Below are 17781 nucleotides of genomic sequence, written 5' to 3'. Positions count from 1 at the left end.
CCGAGACCCAGAGCCGGGCTTGGAGCAGCGGCTCCGCAGGGACGCCGCAGTCCGTGTTCCCCTGCACCGGCACGGGCCTGGGTCTGGACGAGCGCGGGGAGGCCCACTCGTCCCCGCCGGAACTCTGGTCCGGGGCGCACCGGGCGAGCAAGACTGCCTCCTCTCGCCCGGGAGAGGCGGGAACATGCTGACCGCCGCCTCTGCACCACCCTGGCTCTGACCAAGTCTCTTCGGTCTTCCCTCATGTTCTAGCTGCATCTGTGCTGGAAAAGAAGTGGAGAATCCAGCAATTATTTCGAGTTCTACTCCCAGGGCCTGCGGTCAGGCCTCCCCTGCAACAGACTGTCCTCAAGAGCCCACGCTGCACGGGATCTTGAGAAAAAAGAACAAAAATCAGCCTCTCTCATCTTTTCTCCTTCTCTCTGCCGCATTTCACTGCCTTAAAATTAACTCCAGCCGCCTGATTTCTTTGCCCCCCCCCAACATTAAGCACCTCAGAAAACCAGAGGAGGGTAGGCAGAGTGGCCTCCCTTAGTCTCAGCCCATTAGCCTGCGGGGGGCTAATTACCCCAATTAGCTTCTGATTTATAATTAATGGCTCGGACCAAGGGATAATTGGATGTTAATGGATAACAGTTTGTGTAGGGAACTAAGCTCTTGGGCTCCTCCAGAGGGCCATGGGGGTGGGGTCTGTCCTGAGACCTACCTCAGACCCTGGAGATCTCCACACTGGCGGGCATTCCCCATCCCTAAACTAAGAGGGGAGGTAAGAATCTCCTTTGAGGAACTGATGAGCTCTAGGTGCCAAGAGACCAGCATCCCATCTGATCTGACCCTTGCAAAGCTACAAACCCTGAGGCCCACCTGAGCTCTTTGGCTCCAAATCCAGGACCGCTTTGGGGGCCCGCAGCTGAAGGGGGCCGTTGGGATTTCTGGACCTCAACAACAGCCCATTCCCTACCCACATGGATCAAGCAATGTGGGATTAGTGGTAGCAATGTGGGGTCATGGTACCTGTATCAAATGCCACTGGGAGATGGGGCATGGCCAAGGTGAGAGCAGTGGCCAGGGCTCCATTTGGTACAGGGTCAGAGCTCAGTCTGTGGCAAGGTCAAGGTCACAGCTATGGCCAGAAGGTGGTTTGGCTTCTGGTGGGGACATGCGGTCTTTCCTGATGCAGTGGGATAGGGCAGGCAAGTGAGGAGGGGGACTCTGGGCCTTGGCTCACTCAGTTCTGGGCTCTACTGCCCTTATCACATCTCCTAATGCTGGTCTCTTCTCCAGGGCATCTGACTATCTGACCATTCCCCTAGAATGGGGCTGGAACTCCTTACATTTCCCCAGAGTCCATTACCTGACCAACAGTGGCTCTCTTTACTTGAGGAATGAGCATCTAATGTCCCCTGTGCTAGGTACTGAGTACTGGCTCCGGAGCCAGATCTTGCCCTGTAGGAGCCCCCTAACTGATGAGTTCTTGGTGAGCATTGAGTTAGACTCAGCACTGTGGAATTGGACTCCCTGGATTTCATCCTGGCTAAGCTGCTTAGCTGTGTGGCTTTGGGCAAATGACTTCACCTCTCTGAGTCTCAGGTCCCTTATCAGCCAAATGGGAATTATGAATTTGTTATGAGGATTAAATGAGATGCTGCCTGTCAGGTCTCTATCAGGATGGCTGGTAAAAATAGTAATTATTATATCTTGGGTGAAGGGCAGGCAGATGGACAACTAACTATAATCTGGTGAGGTAATGCTATGGTAGGAGTTCAGAGAAGTCACCTGACCCAGGCTGGGTTGTCAGGGGAGGCTTCCAGGAGAAGGGGGTGCCTAAGCCTAGTGTGAGGGATCAGGAGTTTTTCAGGTAATGCTGGTGGAGGAACAGTGTTCCCAGAGTGGAAATGATGAATTTGGAAATGCCTTTCAAGAAAGTTGTCTTTGAAGGGACCAGAGAGAACTGTTCTGAGAGATGAGTCCTTTTGTTTTAAAAGGGGGACATGGAAACAGGTTTAAATGTGCACTGATAGGAGCAGTGGGGCTGGGGTTGGCAATCCAGGGGATGAGGATCTCAGGGAGGGGCATGTGCCCTAGATTCCGTAGCTCTTAGACACCCAGAAGCGAATGATGCCACGTTTCCAGCCATTAGCCCTTAGATGTGTCTCTAGAATGTGTCCTTGGCCATTTCCTGTGGTCTTGCTGGCCACCTTGAGTCACTGATTTGTTGGTGCCCTGGCCCATCCCCTTGGGAGGGAGGCCATGCGTGGGGGAATCTGGCCCCTGGCAAGGCGACAAAGTGGCTGGTTCCTGGGCTCTCTGCACCTTTGAGTACCTGATGCTGACAGTGGAGACTTTTGGAGTTGGAGGGTTCAGCAGTGACCTGAGAGTGAAGCTGTAAAACAGCATCTGAGAGGGAGCAGCTAGGGATGCTTCATCTCAAGTCTGCCCTCAGACCTGGTGGCTGCAGGCTCCTTGCTCAGGGCAGGGCCGGGCTCCCGGTGGCCCCCATACAGCATATGCTCCCATTGCTCTTTCTGGACAACTCAGGACTAAGGACTGATGTGGGAATAGGGGCACTTATTAGGATGGGAGCTCAGCCATTCCAGTTCCCAAACAGGTCAGCCAAGGGTAACTCACCTCCCTTGAGCCTCAATCCCTCCTCTGTAGAGATGACAATAGTGCCTCCTTCATAGAGTTGAGGTAAGAAATTGGTGAAGTTACCGCAGTTGAGTATCCGGCATGTGCCAGGCACAGAGCTTCTCTTAAAATCTTGGGCTCACCTGCTCAGAGCTGGAAGTCTTTAGCTTCCCAGCTCCAACACACACACACACACACACACACACACACACACACACACACACACACGTATGCACACACATGCACACATATGAAGGAATCTTTCCTCCTTAGCCTCCCTCAGGAGGCTGGCCAGCCCTGGGTTACACACTTCTCATGATTGAGATTTCTTTCCCTTCTGGGGCAGCCATTTGGTCAGTAGTAGGGAGGACCCTTGCCAAGGTCACACAGCACCCTGGGGTTGGGGCAGGAGCTCTGGCGTGGTGCTCCTGGGCTTGTGTATTTATGTTCTGCTACCTGCCAGGCAAAAGGCCTGTTGGTCTCCAAACTGCTAGGTAGGAAGGACGGCTGCAGGGGGCCTCTCCCCACAGAGGATCACCGGGGATCCTGTGGGGCTGAAGGGCGGCATTTCTCAGGGAAGGAAGTCTGTAGCAACAGTCTCCCTTCAATCCTTCCTGCTGCCATTGACACCCAGGACTAGCCCTCACTAGGGCCAATTCCTTGGCCACACTTTGGAGATGAATCCCAGATAGATCCTCAGTGACCTGGGCTTTCTGTCCTGCCTCTACCACTTAACAACTGTGGGACCTGGAGCAGGTGGTTTTACCTCCCTGAGTCTCAGTTTTCTCACTCATATAATGGGGATAATAATTCCTACCCAGTCAGCTTGTGCTGAAGCTGGTGAGTGAGAAGGGGGCTTGGCTCACAGTGGGTGTCACTGAAAGGAAGCTGTCATTGTTAATGAGATAATGTGTCTGACCAGGCTTGCAACAGAGGAGGCAAGTCCTCGGAGAATGTTGGTTCCTCCCCTCCTGCTTTCTTTCCTTCCCTTTAAACAAAGTTGTTCTGCCCTGCTCCCCACCGTGTGTGGGAATGAGAAGAAACTGAGGGGGAATTAAAAGTTCAGAACAGGAGAGGAAGAGGTGAAGAGAGATGGCGTGGGTCTGTGGGGGTGCTGAGCTGGGTGTGACCGAAGGAGGGGTCCACTTTCCTGTTAATCAAAGACGCCTTGCGTGTGGTTTCCTAGCGGTCCTGCTGTTAATTTATAAAAAATGCCCCCTAATAAAATTCTGCTTGATTCTTCGATTGGCTGGGCATTAGGCCGCAGCCAGCAGCGACGCGGGGACATAACGGATGCATTTGCAGATTTGGAAAATTAAAGCCATCTATATGGCGCCTGTGGCGGGAGATCCGCCGATCTGCTTGCTTAATGAAATATAAAGATTCTTTTAACCAATGTAAGCACAATTCGACAGCTTGTGAAACGCGGCCGCGCCGTGATGGATGGCTCTCCTGGCTCGCCAGGAATTGCGGGGCGGCACCTTTTAAATATATAATTGATTCTGTTTGGAGTGTGCAGTGGGCTGAGCCCGTGCAGGGCCCGGCCTGGGGCCAGGAGTGCAGGGCCCTGTTCAGAGGCTCCCACAGGCTCTGCAGGACTCCAGCATGGGTGGCTCTTGGCCTCACCATGGGACCTGGATGTGGGTGGTGTTCCAGCCGCTGGGCCTGGCTGAGGACCCCGGGGCCAGGTCTGGGCTGCCCTGATTGCTGGAAAAGGGCACATTGAGCAGGGTTCTCCCCAAACCCTGGCTTCAGGTCCTGGGGACAAAGGAGGTGGTGGGACTGGGGCTCTAAGTGTCCATTTTCTGGCCTGAGGGCCATAGCCCATTATGGTGGCCCTGCTTCTTTCACTATTCCCTCACCTCTCTTAGCCTCTGGTTCTTTGTCATCCATTCAGCATTTATTAGTTACTGAACACTGGCTGTGTACCAGGCTCTGTGCTAGGTGTTGCCGAAACAAAAAATGGAGAGGACAAATCTATTCATTTTCTCTGCGTTGCTCTTTCTGTCTCTCTGTATCAACTCCATCTCCTTGGTTTTTCCCCTTTTTCCTCCTCGTGCTTCTCTCTTGTTCTCCCTCAGACCTTTTTCTGAGGGTCCCATTTAGTGTATGTTCCTCTGATCATACACACACACATACATTCATTCATGCACATGGGCCCCCAGACGTGCACACACAGAGACATAAATAACTGCACATACGCACGTAGACACAGATACACATGCAAGTATGTGGCCAATCACACAGACATGGGCACACATGAACACTGAGATGAACTGCACGCTGTGTGCTACCACATGTGTGTAGCTCGGGTGGTAAGTGGCGTCCACAGATCTGGGGCCCTGATGTCCACCTGGAGTGAGGAGGAGTGTGAGGCTGGGGGGAGAGGAGCTCGGCTGGCAAAATTTGGGCTCACACGCAGCCTCATCTCACAACACACGCACACACACATTTATACACACGTGGAGACGCGGACACACACATGCATGCATGAGCATGCACACTGGGGAGATGTGCTTTTTCTCTGCTGTCGTCCTGTTGCCTTGGATCAAATCAGAGATGCTGGAAGTCAGGGAATGGAACATGCCGGAGTAAGAGCCTGCGTGACTGGGGTTAGGAAACACTAGCTGGTGGGAAGAACCTCACTGTGGAAACCTGTTCCACCACTTCCTAGCTGCTTGCCCTTTAACAAATTCAACAGTCGTTCTTACCTTCCTTTTTCCGCATCTGATAAAAACAGTCCCTACCTCCCATGGAGCTGGGAGGATTGATGGAGATGGCTGCTGATGTATCCAAGGCACTTTATAAATAGTTGTTATTATTAATTTATTCATCCAATCCTCATCTCCTGAGCCGTGCCTCTGTGCCAGACCTTGTGATCTGGGCTGGGGTGGGGAGTCCAGAAATGCATGAAATACGCCTTTTACCCTCAAGGAGCCCAGTCTAGTAAGGGAGGTAGGAGTATCACCACACTATTCCGATTCAGGTGCTAAAAGAAGAAAAGCCATGGAAGGTGCTTTGTGTGGTGAGCAAGGGCTCAGAGAGTGTGTTCAGTAAACAGGAGTTGTTTTCGTTGCTTTCTTGTTATTGTTATCATCATTTCCCTGACCCGGGCTTAGTTATCTGGAGCCTAGAGAGAAGAGAGATACCTTCTTAGGGATGAGTTGGGAAAGGCCCTGTTTCCAAGGAGGTTGAACTAGGTCTTGATGGAGAGGGAGGGATTTGTCAGGTGAAGGGGGTGGAAGGGAATGGTGTTTCAGGTGGAGGGCCCAGCAGCAGCAAAGGCATGGAGGTGACAAGAGGGAGTGGCAGGTAATCTGAGATTGCTGGGTGCTGGGGAGAGGGAGGGCATCAGGCTGAAGGGGTGGGCAGAGGCCAGACAGGGAAGGTCTTGGAGACCTTTAGAGGACCAGTGAGCTGGGGCAGTTGTGGCGCCGAGAGAGGTACCTCTCTTGGCTTTAGTTAATAAAGACTTGTCGTGCATCAAAAACTGTGAGATCAGCAATAATTAAGTCAATTAAAATGTCACCACATCAACAGCAATGAGTTTTAAAGCAACAGAGCCCTGCAGAGGTGGGGGAAGGGGATGGATAAAATTACTTCTAAACTCTGTTCCGTCTTCCCCACCTGGAGCCTGTGACACATCCTGGGGCCTGGCTCCATCCCCACATCCACTGAAACATGTGGATAACCCTCCCCAACTCCTCCCTCAAAAAAGGAAAGAAAGAAAAAAATATAGAAATGTGGTAATCCCATCTGCTATCTCCCAGAGATAACCCCTGTTAACATTTCAGGGTATAACCTTCTAGACTTCTTTTCTATGCATATTTATACATACATTACAAAAATGGGATCATATCATGCGTACTGTTACCTATTTCTTCCACTCAACGATATATTGTGAACATCAGCACATACATATCCATATCATTGTTTCAGACTGTGGCACTGTATTCCATTGTGGGCATGACTGTCCCCTCATTTACTGAACTAACCCTCTCTTGATGGACAGTGAAGTTTCCAGTTGTTTACCATCGTAAGCAGGGCTGTGATAAACATTCCTGGACACACATCTCTGCATATTTGAAGGATATGTTTCTGGAAATGGAATCATTGAGTCAAATGATGCTCTTTCTAAAGGCTTTTGATGCCAGGAACTAAAGCTCTTTTGTCAGCAAAGTCGGAGGAGGAAAGGATCATTTTCTACTCCTCTAGATAATCCTGGGTAATAATTTTTTTTCATATTTGCTAATCTGATTGGTGAAATATATTGTGACTTATGGTTCCTATTTTTATTTCTTTGGTTACAAGGAAGGCTAAGCTTTTTGTCATAGATCAGATGGCTATTTGTGTTTTTCCTAATAAGTTGTCTCTTTAGTTACTTTGCTGTCTTTTAAGGTGACCATCTTTTTGTTTCTATAGAAGAACTTTTTTATATATTATGGATGTTCTCTTATTTTTATTTGTGTTATTTATTTTTATCAATTTTGCTATGTCATATATATGGTAAATATTTTTCCAGGCTTGTTGTTTGCCTTTTAGCTTTGTTTATGGTTTATTCTATTATACAGTATTTAAATTAAATTTTAAAAATGTTTATCTTTGAGAGAAAGAGAGAGAGACAGAGTGTGAGCGGAGGGCGGGGGGCAGAGAGAGAGAGAGAGAGAGAGGGAGACACAGAATCCGAAGCAGGCTCTAGGCTCTGAGCTGTCAGCACAGAGCCTGACGTGGAGCTCAAACTCGCAAACCATGAGGTCATGACCTGAGCCCAAGTCGGAGGCTTAACCTCCTGAGCCACCCAGGTGCCCCAGTATTTACATTTTTTAAATGTTTATTTAATTTTGAAAGAGGGGGAGAGAGAGACAGAGAGACAGAGAGACAGACGGAAAGGGAGACAACGAATCTGAAGCAGGCTCCAGGCTGAGCCACCCAGGCGCCCCTCTATTATACAATATTTAAACACTATGTCACCATGTCTGTCCTTCTTCCCTCTTAGATCTCTGCCTTTGGGGTCATGTTTATAGTGTGTAGAGTGGGCTTCTTTAAGTAAATGTTGTTGGGAGGTATATTGTGGGAGTGACAGGTCAGATATCTATAAATCCTGCCCTCAGCTCCTGGCTTGTGTATGCAACTGCTAATTCAGCATCCTTACTTGGAAGTTGGATCCCTATTTTCACACTTGGCATACCCCCCCCCAAAACCATGATTTCCATTGCCCCCTCCCCAGACCCCCTTCTCCCTCAGTGTTTCTGATTCAGGAAAAGGCCCATCTTCACTCAGTTGCTCAGGCCAAAAATTTGAGTTAACCTTTTTTTTTTTTTTTTTTTTTTTTTTTTTAAGTAGGTTCTATGCCCAACATGGGGCTTGAATTCACAACCTCGAGATCAAGAGTGGCATTCTCTACTGACTGAGCCAGCCAGGCACCCCCAGTCATCCTTTTTTGACCTCTTTCCCTCACATCTTATAACTAACCTATCACAATCATGTCCATTTTACCATCAAAATATGTCCTGAATCTGGGGTGCCTGGGTGGCTCAGTCAATAGAGTGGTTAAGCGTCTAACTTTGGCTCAGGTTAGACTTTGGCTCGGGTCATGATCTTGTGGTTTGTCGTGGTTCATGATGGTTTGTTGGGGCTCAGCATGGAGCCTGCTTCAGATCATCTGTCCCCCTCTCTCTCTGACCCTCCCTTCCCCCACTTCTGTGTGTGTGTGTGTGTGTGTGTGTGTGTGTGTGCACGCACGCGCACTCTCTCTCTAAAATAAGGGTGGGGGGGAGCCTGGGTGGCTCAGTCGGTTTAGCGTCCGACTTTGGCCCAGGTCATGATCTCATGGTTCGTGAGTTCGAGCCCCGCATCAGGCTCTGTGCTGACAGCTTGGAGCGTGGAACCTGCTTCGGATTCTGTGTCTCCCTCTCTCTCTCTCTCTCTGCACCTCCCCAGCTCATGCTTGCACTCTGTCTCTGTCAAAAGTAAATAAACTTAAGAAAATATTAAAAAACAAATTCAGAAAAACATGTCCTGAATCTCACTACTTCTCACCACCTCCCCGCTCCCGCCTAGCGGAAGGCACCTAGTTGCTGGCCTGGCCTTCTGCAGTGACCTGGTCTCTCCACTTTTCTTCTTTACTCTCTGCAGGCTGTTCTCTGCAGCCAAAGTGAGCTTTTAATGACAAATTGTATCATGTTACTCTTCAGTCAAGACCCTCCAGGAGCTTCCCATCATGGTGGGGGTAAAATTCAAACTCCTTGCAATGGAGCCGTGAAGCTCTTTGGGGTCTGGCCTCTCCTCTCCCTCCACTCGCTCGTTCCCTCTCTGTGTTCCAGCTACCCTGGTTGTCTTGCTGTTCCACATAAACACCAAGCTTCTTCATGCCTCAGGGCCTTCATCCTTGCTGTTCCTTCTGCCTGGAAAGCCTTCCCTCCAGAACTTTGCATGGCTTACTCCAAATAGCAGAGTGCCTTTCTTGACCACGTGTTCCACAACAATCTTCCCTTTTCCTCTTGTTATTCTCCTCCTCTGTCTTATTTTTCTTCAGAGCACTTGTTTCTGTCTGGCATTAGTACCTATATTTATTTGTTATTTTGTAGTCCTCCTCCCTTGGAATCTAAATTCTACGAAGGCAAGGACTTTTTTGGTCACTTAGTAGGTGGATGCTTAATACATATTTATTGAATGAATATGTGTAATATATAAATGTGTGTGAGTGTAATGTTTGTGTGTAGATATATCTGCTGCATGGATAGATACCCGTGAGAATGTCTGTGTGCAGAGCCATGGGGAATAATGACATAGAATTTGTAAATTTGCTGAGTTTGTGTGTGACCATGACTACTTCTGTGAGTGCCTTGCTGAGAATGTCCATGTGTGTGTTATTTGGGCATGAAACGTGTGTGCGTGTGTGTGCCGTGGATGTTTGGTCACGTATAGCCTGAGTGTCTACGTCAGCGAGGGTGGGGAGCTGAGACACTTGGGCAAGTTCTTCCTCTTACCAAATGGACCTGCCGTTGCGCCAACCCTCCCCCGTTCCCTCCCATGCCCAGGACACAGGAAGCACCTATGTGTCTTTGGGAGCCTGCAGACATTGGGTCACGTTCCAAAAACGACACTTCAGGACAACACAGGTGGGCACTCAGATGAGGACTGTGAGGGTCCAGAGGAGACCTGGGGCTGATAGGACCTTGGCAGCCTTGTGCTGAGCTGGGCCGTCCCAGCAGGAAGGATGATAAATTAGCCACCAAAAAATGAAGCTGAAGCAGTGTGGGTGGGCTGGGCCCTGGATTGGCAGTGTGGCCTCAACATGTCACTGCTCTTCCTCTAAGCCTTGGTAGACTCATCTGTAAATGGGGTTCGTTGCTCTTGGGAAAATGATAAATAGAGGGAGGTAATGGTAGTGAATATATACCAGTCATAACAATAGTGTCCTTTTGTCTGTGTAGCACATTAAGGTTTTAATCCTATTATCTCAGAGCAAGTGCCTCAGTGTCCCCAGTCCAGCTCTGGACTTGGCCCCATGTGGGCCTCGGTAGGTGTTGAGTAAATAATACGTGTGTGAGTGAATCAGTGAAGGCACAGATAAGAAAGTGCCTAGGTGACTAAATGGAGATGGCTGCATAAAGCAGCAATTGGACTGATAAATCACAGTGACTGACATTTTTTAGCACATACTGTGTGCCAGGCCCTATTGTAAAGACTTCTCTTATTAGCCCCATTTTGCAGATGGAGAAACGGAGGGGCAGAGAAGTTAAGTGACTTGCCCAAAAGTCACAAAGCTCCTAAGTGGTAGAGTTGAGATTCCAGCCCGGGCAGTCTGACTCCAGAGCCCAGAGCCCAGGCCACTTTCTGATGGAGGGGCAGAAGCTCTCGGGGGTGAGGTGAACACCCAAGGTCTAGGCTAGGGATGTCTACCCCAGGGTGGAGTGTGATACCCTGGTTCAGGTCTCCTCTCCTCTTCCCCGTCCGCAGGCGCACGCCGCGATGCAGCACTACGGGGTGAATGGCTACTCGCTGCACGCCATGAACTCACTCAGCGCCATGTACAACCTGCACCAGCAGGCGGCCCAGCAGGCCCAGCACGCCCCCGACTACCGGCCATCGGTGCATGCGCTTACGCTGGCTGAGCGCCTGGCTGGTAAGGGCCATGGAGATGGGACCTTGGGGACAGAACCGTGGGGCCTGCGGTGGAGGAGAAGTCTGGGGGAGGAGGCTCTGGAAGTTGAAGACAGGAGGGAGGGAGCACTGGGACATCTTACTCTGGGAGGCTATGGAAGACCCAGGTCACTTAGCAACACAGAAAGGCATCGATTTAAAATCTATGTGTGACCATCCAGAATGCTCCTTGTTTGCCAGGACTGTGCTGGGCACTGGTGCTGCCCTGGCCTTTGGATTCCCTTAACGACCCCATGAGGGAGGGACTCATCCGCCTCTCTGCCTATCTTGCAGATGAAGACTGAGGCGGGAGGGTAAGGGACTCGCCTTGAGGAGTCGCTGCAAGAGGAGTGGAGTGCCCGGGAGAGGGTATTTCAGGCACAGGGAGTCATACAAGTAATAACAGCTGGTTATGTGCCAGGTGCTGTGTGAGGCTTTCTCTGTGCATCAAATCCAACCCCGATAAAGGAGGTTATTATCTCCATTTTATGGACAAGAAAACTGAGGCTCAGAGAGGTCAAATCTAGGTGGGGGTGGGGCTGGAGGGTTTGAACATGACACTAGGGCTAAAAATATAAGCTTCGGAGCCCCAGGTCTGTAGTTATTGGGGGTCTGCACATTCACCTCTCCTCTCTGAGCCTGTGTCCCCTTTAATCAGAGGGGACAATAGGATGATCGGGAAGTTATTTGAGGTAACATAGGCAAAGGATTCAGCAGAGATTGGTAAGTGCTCAGAAGTCATTATTCCTCAAGTCCCAAGGTAAGGGCCCATGAGGGAGCTGCAGTCCTGTGTCCCCGTCTCCCTTCTACTGATTTGCTGCCCTGCCCTGTAGCCCCTCGCTGGGTGTGAGAAGGATGTGACCACATAGGTGAGGGGCATGATTCCCGGGAGGTGGGGCCGCCCTTTCTCTCCTGTCTCAGATCAAACCTTGAGCAGCTAGTGAACCCATGTGGGTTCACTGCCCTGTGCCAGGCAGTACTCAGAGGACTTCAGGGCACCCCCAGGGAGACCAGGTGCTCACAGAGCCATAGAAGAGCACGGCAGGAGTGTGGCTAAGATTCAGTGGCGGGGCAGCTCAGAGCAGCGGCATCTGGTGTAGTCAGAGAAGCCTTCCTGCAGGCTGTGGGGGAGGAGCCAGGCCTTAAAAAGGAATGACTGGTGAGGGCACCAGCATGAGCAGAAGCACAGAAAAGGGATGGGATATGAGGACCCTGCCTGGGAAGAGGTGTCGGCCTGGGGGAGGGCGGGGCAGTCATTTCCACTCCTTGAGACCCTGCGGGGCCTTGGGGCAGGGCTCAGTGAACAAAATCCCTGGGCCCCTGGTTGTCTTCTTTAGATCAGTGTGGGGCATAAGTCTCCAGTGTGGGAATGTGGGTACAGTCCTGTCCTGGCTATGGCTGCATCTCTGATTTGGAGTGGATTCCCTATCCCGAACCTGGTGGTGACACCAGCTCCTCACTGTGCTCTAGACCCAGAGAGGAAGCAGGGGGTGGAGGCTCCTCTCTGCTGGTGGGGGCAGAGGAACGGGAACATTTAGCACTCCACCCCAATTCTCTTAATTCTTAAGACGGAAGGACATGAGCTCTAGGTGGGCCTTTGTTTGGAGGCCTCGCCTTCTGGCAGAAAGTTTTGCTGACGGTACAGACAGCCTGGCCTCCCCTGTGATCACCCACCCGTATGGCCCCTGGAGCCAGCAGCAGGGTGCTGAGCCGCTGCTCCCTCAACCAGGGTTCAGCTGACCGAGGGGTCCCCAGTCCCCAGGTAACCAGTGTGAGCTCAGTCCAGGCTGGGATTAGTGCCAGTTTGTGAGAGGTTCAGGGCTCCCTCTAAACTGAAGAAGGAGCAACCCAAAGGTAGCGTTTCTGGATACGCAGCTGGATACCCAGCTGCCTCCTTCCCCATTTAGAGCGCTGTGGATGACTCCCCAGTCCCTGGAGTACAGGGGAAGGACTCTGGCAGCCCTATCAGAGGCTGACCCAGCTCAGGTTCGCTTCAATACAGGCAGTCCAGGATCCATTTATGGGCTATGGGAGGCAGGGGAGAGAGGTTACTGTCCATCCACCAGGATGTACTCAAGCAGAAGGGCTGGATCCTAGACACCAGCCCTAGGCAGATCTCTATCCTCAGTGGTTTTCATGTCACCAGCATGTGAGCAGGACGGTCGAATCAACAGTCCATTAGCTCTGTCTCCCATCCAAGCAGTGGTTAGAACCTAGTCTTTTTTGTCCTTTGAGGAAGCAGCCAAAAGGGCCAAGACTAGATGCAAAAACTTTCCCGTGCTCTGAGGGCCCTGCCAGTGCCGGGCTTTCTTTTGAGGAGACATAAGAGCAGGAGCCTCAGGTCTTGCTATCAGAGACTCTTAGGCCAACTTGGATCCTCAGAGTCATACGCAGAGGACATGGAATCAAGTGCCAGTGAATTGTGTACCAGTCAGACCTCACCTAACTAGACCTTGCAGATACCATCCCTGCTGCCAGCCTGGCCTCTCACGGTCAGGGGCCAATATTCTGTTGGTATCCAGAATCTAAGGGTTACAGGATGTTATAACCTTTGTGACACTGGTAAACAGATTATTAGCATCATGTGGTCTCGGAATATTATGCTCAGCATCCTAGGACTTTGAGGATCTTAGGGCAATGTCCACCTATCTACCCATACACCCTCAAACCAAATGAGGAAGACTGCTCTCAGTCATATTCCTGACAGCTGTTCATGGAGATGAGTTAGACCTCTGTGGTCCTTATAGTGAACGTGGGCAAGGAGAGATCTCAAAACCCCAGCCATATGGAGAGAAGTTGCGGGGTTTCCAAGGGGAAAGGGCCAGGACCCGGCTCTGCAGGAGCCTGGGTGTCTGCAGCGGGTCAGAGCAAAGTAAGATTCAAAACCTATTTCCCATAATTAAATGGGCGCCCTCTCCTTGCCCTCCAACGGCTGTACATTTCAAGACATCATCTTGGAGGCCCGCTATGGCTCACAGCATCGCAAACAGCGCCGTAGCCGCACGGCGTTCACTGCCCAGCAGCTCGAGGCCCTGGAAAAGACCTTCCAGAAGACTCACTACCCAGATGTGGTGATGCGGGAGAGGCTGGCCATGTGCACCAACCTGCCTGAGGCCCGGGTGCAGGTAGGTCCCTGCTCCTCTAAGTGGACCTTGCAGACAAGCACCAGCCCACCGACCTGGCTTCCCTCTGCCCAGGAGCCAGCATTTTTATCCCTCAGTGCCCGTGTAACTGCTCTCTCCATGAATGCCTGCGATGACAGGAGTGGGGTTTTGGAAGGGACTGGGGTGCATGTTTCCTGCGGGGTGGGAGGCAATGTTATCATGCACGTCCCCTCCCAGAGCACCCAGTTCCACAACCCACAGCTGCTCTCCCATCCCCAGGTGTGGTTCAAGAACCGCAGGGCCAAGTTCCGGAAGAAGCAGCGCAGCCTGCAGAAAGAGCAGCTCCAGAAGCAGAAGGAGGCTGAGGGCTCCCATGGGGAAAGCAAGGCTGAGGCCCCAACCCCAGACACCCAGCTGGAGACTGATCAGCCCCCAAGCCTGCCCAGTGGCGACCCCCCTGCCGAGCTTCACCTGAGCCTGTCTGAGCAGTCGGCCAGTGAGTCAGCCCCTGAGGACCAGCCAGACCGGGAGGAGGATCCCCGGGCAGGAATCGAGGATCCCAAAACTGAGAAGAGCCCTGGCGCTGAGAGCAAGGGGCTGGGCTGCAAGAGGGGCAGCCCCAAGGCAGGTGAGGCTTGGCAGGTGCCGTGGGCGGGCTGGGGCCCAGTGGAGGGAAAACAGCCAGATCCTGCTGGACAGGGCCCTGGGTATGTGAGGTGGATCAGAGCAGGGATAGAGTCAGCTTTTAACACATGGCACTAGGGCATGATCCCTTAGAAAGGAGTTGGCCAGGGCGCCTGGGTGGCTCACTTAGGCATCTGACTCTTGATTTCAGCTCAGGTCCTGATCTCAGGGTCGTGAGGTGGAGCCCCACATCAGGCTCCACATCGGGCTCAGTGCTGGGCGTGGAGCCTACTTAAGATTCTCTCTGTCTCTCTGTCTCAAAAAAACAAAACAAAAAAAAGATAAAAAATAAAAGAAAGGAGTTGATCGTAGCAGGCCTGTGCCAGGTATTTTCCGGGGAGGGCCGGGTGGCAGGGGAGGAGACTTAGGGAGCCCAGGGCAAAAGCTGTTTATCAACCATTATGGAAATACTATGGTATTTTAACAGTCAGCACAGATGCACCAGTGCCTATCGGGTGAATTCCACACTGGTATCAGGGACTCTCACGTGCAGCAGAGACTCAGAGCCACGTTTCTGAGGGAACAGAGCTGTGGGGTGAGGCATAGCTCAGACACAAATCCTGAGCCCAGGCAGAGAGCCAGTGAGGGGCGGGAGCCACAGACAGGAGAGGGGAAGGGGAGGTGACAGTCCTCCCAAGAAGTCAGACACGGGGGGCCCTGGCAGGGTCTCTGGGACTGCCCTAGGAAGCCTGGCTCCCCCCCTCCCAGGATTCTGAAGGGTGCTTCAGGACACGCCTTAGCTGAGATGAGTGGATATGGTTTCAGCCAATGCCTGTCTTATCTGCAGTGCCAAGGGGTGGGAAGACTGAGGGAGACCCTCCTGGCAGACCACTGTCCTTGTCCTGAGCCCTTGGTTCTCGGTTCTCTGCTTGCAGATTCCCCAGGCAGCCTGGCCCTGGCTCCTGCAGCACCCGGGGGTGGCCTCCTGGGCCCCTCCCACTCCTACTCATCATCCCCGCTGAGCCTCTTCCGCCTGCAGGAGCAATTCCGCCAGCATATGGCAGCCACCAACAACCTAGTGCACTATTCATCCTTCGAAGTGGGGGGCCCGGCCCCTGCCGCCGCTGCCGCCGTCCCCTACCTGGGTGTCAACATGGCCCCGCTGGGCTCGCTGCACTGCCAGTCCTACTACCAGTCCCTGTCGGCAGCTGCTGCTGCCCACCAGGGCGTGTGGGGGTCCCCGCTGCTGCCCGCGCCCCCGGCAGGCCTGGCACCTGCCTCTGCTGCCCTGAACAGTAAAACCACGAGCATCGAGAACCTGCGGCTTCGGGCCAAGCAGCACGCAGCCTCTCTGGGACTCGATACGCTGCCCAACTGACCGCTGGCCTCCAACCCAGCCAGGGGTCTTGGGTGCCCCCTCCCAGCCCCAGGGTTACCCCCAGACGGCTTGCATGGAGTTAACTCTATGAGCCCGGGGATCCTGGGGCCATGGAGTCCTGCCCCCATCCCCCTCCCTGAGTCCCAGCCCCCGGTGAAGCCCACACTTGCACACCTTCTGCATGGCCCTGCTTGGATCCCACGGAGGCCGAATCGGAGGAGGGGAGGCTGGGGCGCCCGCAGCCTCTGCAGGAGAGCGAGGCCCTCCGTGGCCAGATCCTCCCCTCTGCACGGCCTCCTCCCTGCCCTCCCTACCTCCCCTTTGCCCCCTAGTAAGTCGATGTGTGGAATGTGAGGTATAAATATAAATATATAAAGCTATATTTTCAGGCCCCTGCCTGCCCCAGCCCCCCTGCCGTCCTTGCCTCCCCGTACAGCGTCCACATCTCTCTCTGGCTTTCCTCTGTCTCTCTCTCTCTCCCCTCTCCTTCCCTGACCTGCCTCTGTCCTGTTTCCTACCCCTCTCTTCCCAGCCTCTGTCTTCCCCACTCTGGACCTTTGCCCACATCTCTTCTCCCTGCTCCTGCTTTCTTTCTTTGGTCCTGGCTCTGTGATGTTGTCAGTTCCCTGGCTAGGTTTTGTTTGGGATTGTGACTTCTTAGTTGTAGTGATTTTGCTTTTTCCTGTTCTTCCTCCTGCTTCTTCCCACCTGCCTGTCTCCTCCCTGCACTGCACCGGCCTCTCTAGGCTGCTGTTCCTCTCCATCCCCAGTAGAGGTGGTAAGGCCCTAGCTGGAGACGCTTTTGCCACTGGAGCTGAGGGCAGGAGCTGGCATTGGCCTCCTTAGCCATCCTCCCTCAGACCTGTCATCTAGAAGGGGTCACAAATCACATTCTCTTCTCTCTCTTTTCTCAGCTTTGAGGCCCCACCCAAGATGGAGGAGGAGGGGAGTGGAGGCAGGAGTCAGGCTGAGGCAGGCAATAGGATGGCGGCATCCCTGCCTGTAAGACCTCCAGGACAGAGGACGGCCGCCAGTGTTCATCCAGGACTGACCACAGGGTTCTAGGTCTCTCTGGTGAGACTTCTCTGGTTGGGGGGAGGCAGCAGGGGAGGGGGGCTCTCAGAGAGAGGTGTTTTCAGAGGAATGGGGCAGATTCTTTTCTCCCACTCCTGGCCCCTAAGTCCTGCAGTTAGAGTCTGCTGCAGGGGTGCGTCTGAGCCAGGAAGAAAGGCTGAACCCTAACTCCTGATCACAATAAGTGCAAACCACACAGCAGTGCATAGTCTCAGGCTTCTGTTGACATGCCGTCCTGGAGCTAATTGTTGAAGTTAGGGCTTCTGTCCAGCTAGTCATTGGCATGGAAAAGTGGGTTCCTGTTTATGTCCAGGAGCCCAGCTCAGCAAACTTCCCTTCAAAGCAGTGTGGCCTTGAGTCAGCCCATAGCCTCTCTGGGCCTGTTTCCCCATCTGGATTAGATGGTCTGTAACGTCCTGCCCAGCTGTAACATCCTGCATGTCTGGGCTCACAACCCTTGCAGGGTGGAAGTTTTTAGTTAAACTAACAACGACAGCAACAACAAAACAACAACAACAAAAAGGCTCTCAAAAGTACAGTGGATGAATTGGAAATTTACTGTTGCCTTGCTGTGGAGCAATGAGTGTTGTACATACAAGCCTTTGCATGAGCATGGCCACAGTTTCTGGGTCTCAGTTTCCCCATAAATATAATGGGTCCCTTCTAGTTGAGAAAATGTGGATTTGACCCTGATTTTCTTGAGTCATAGTGCCAGCTTTTGAGGTTGCCCCATCTCCATGCCTTTACAGGGTGTCAGGGACTCAGGGCAAGGGGAGGGGAACGGCTTGCACAGATTCTGAGTCATGATCCTCAACCCTTTGTGGCTCA

At 52.4% G+C, this 17781-nt stretch overlaps 1 protein-coding gene across 2 annotated transcripts; it reads left to right on the top strand.

Moving 5' to 3' along the window:
- The first annotated feature begins 10593 nt into the window (after positions 1–10593).
- DMBX1 (diencephalon/mesencephalon homeobox 1) lies at positions 10594–15879 on the top strand. 2 transcript variants are annotated; one of them, XM_047873102.1, is made up of 4 exons: positions 10594–10756; positions 13720–13898; positions 14157–14505; positions 15437–15879. In XM_047873102.1, the coding sequence occupies exons 1-4, from the start codon at positions 10603–10605 to the stop codon at positions 15877–15879; spliced, it is 1125 nt and encodes a 374-aa protein (XP_047729058.1). In that variant the 5' UTR covers positions 10594–10602. The 2 variants fall into 2 exon arrangements, with proteins under 2 accessions (XP_047729058.1, XP_047729057.1); XM_047873101.1 differs by having other exon boundaries at positions 10603–10754; positions 13703–13898.
- The last annotated feature ends 1902 nt before the right edge of the window (positions 15880–17781 follow it).

The sequence above is a fragment of the Prionailurus viverrinus genome, chromosome C1 (assembly GCF_022837055.1).
Source record: "Prionailurus viverrinus isolate Anna chromosome C1, UM_Priviv_1.0, whole genome shotgun sequence".
Taxonomy (NCBI): domain Eukaryota; kingdom Metazoa; phylum Chordata; class Mammalia; order Carnivora; family Felidae; genus Prionailurus; species Prionailurus viverrinus.
This window is presented reverse-complemented; position numbering and strand designations above follow the sequence as displayed.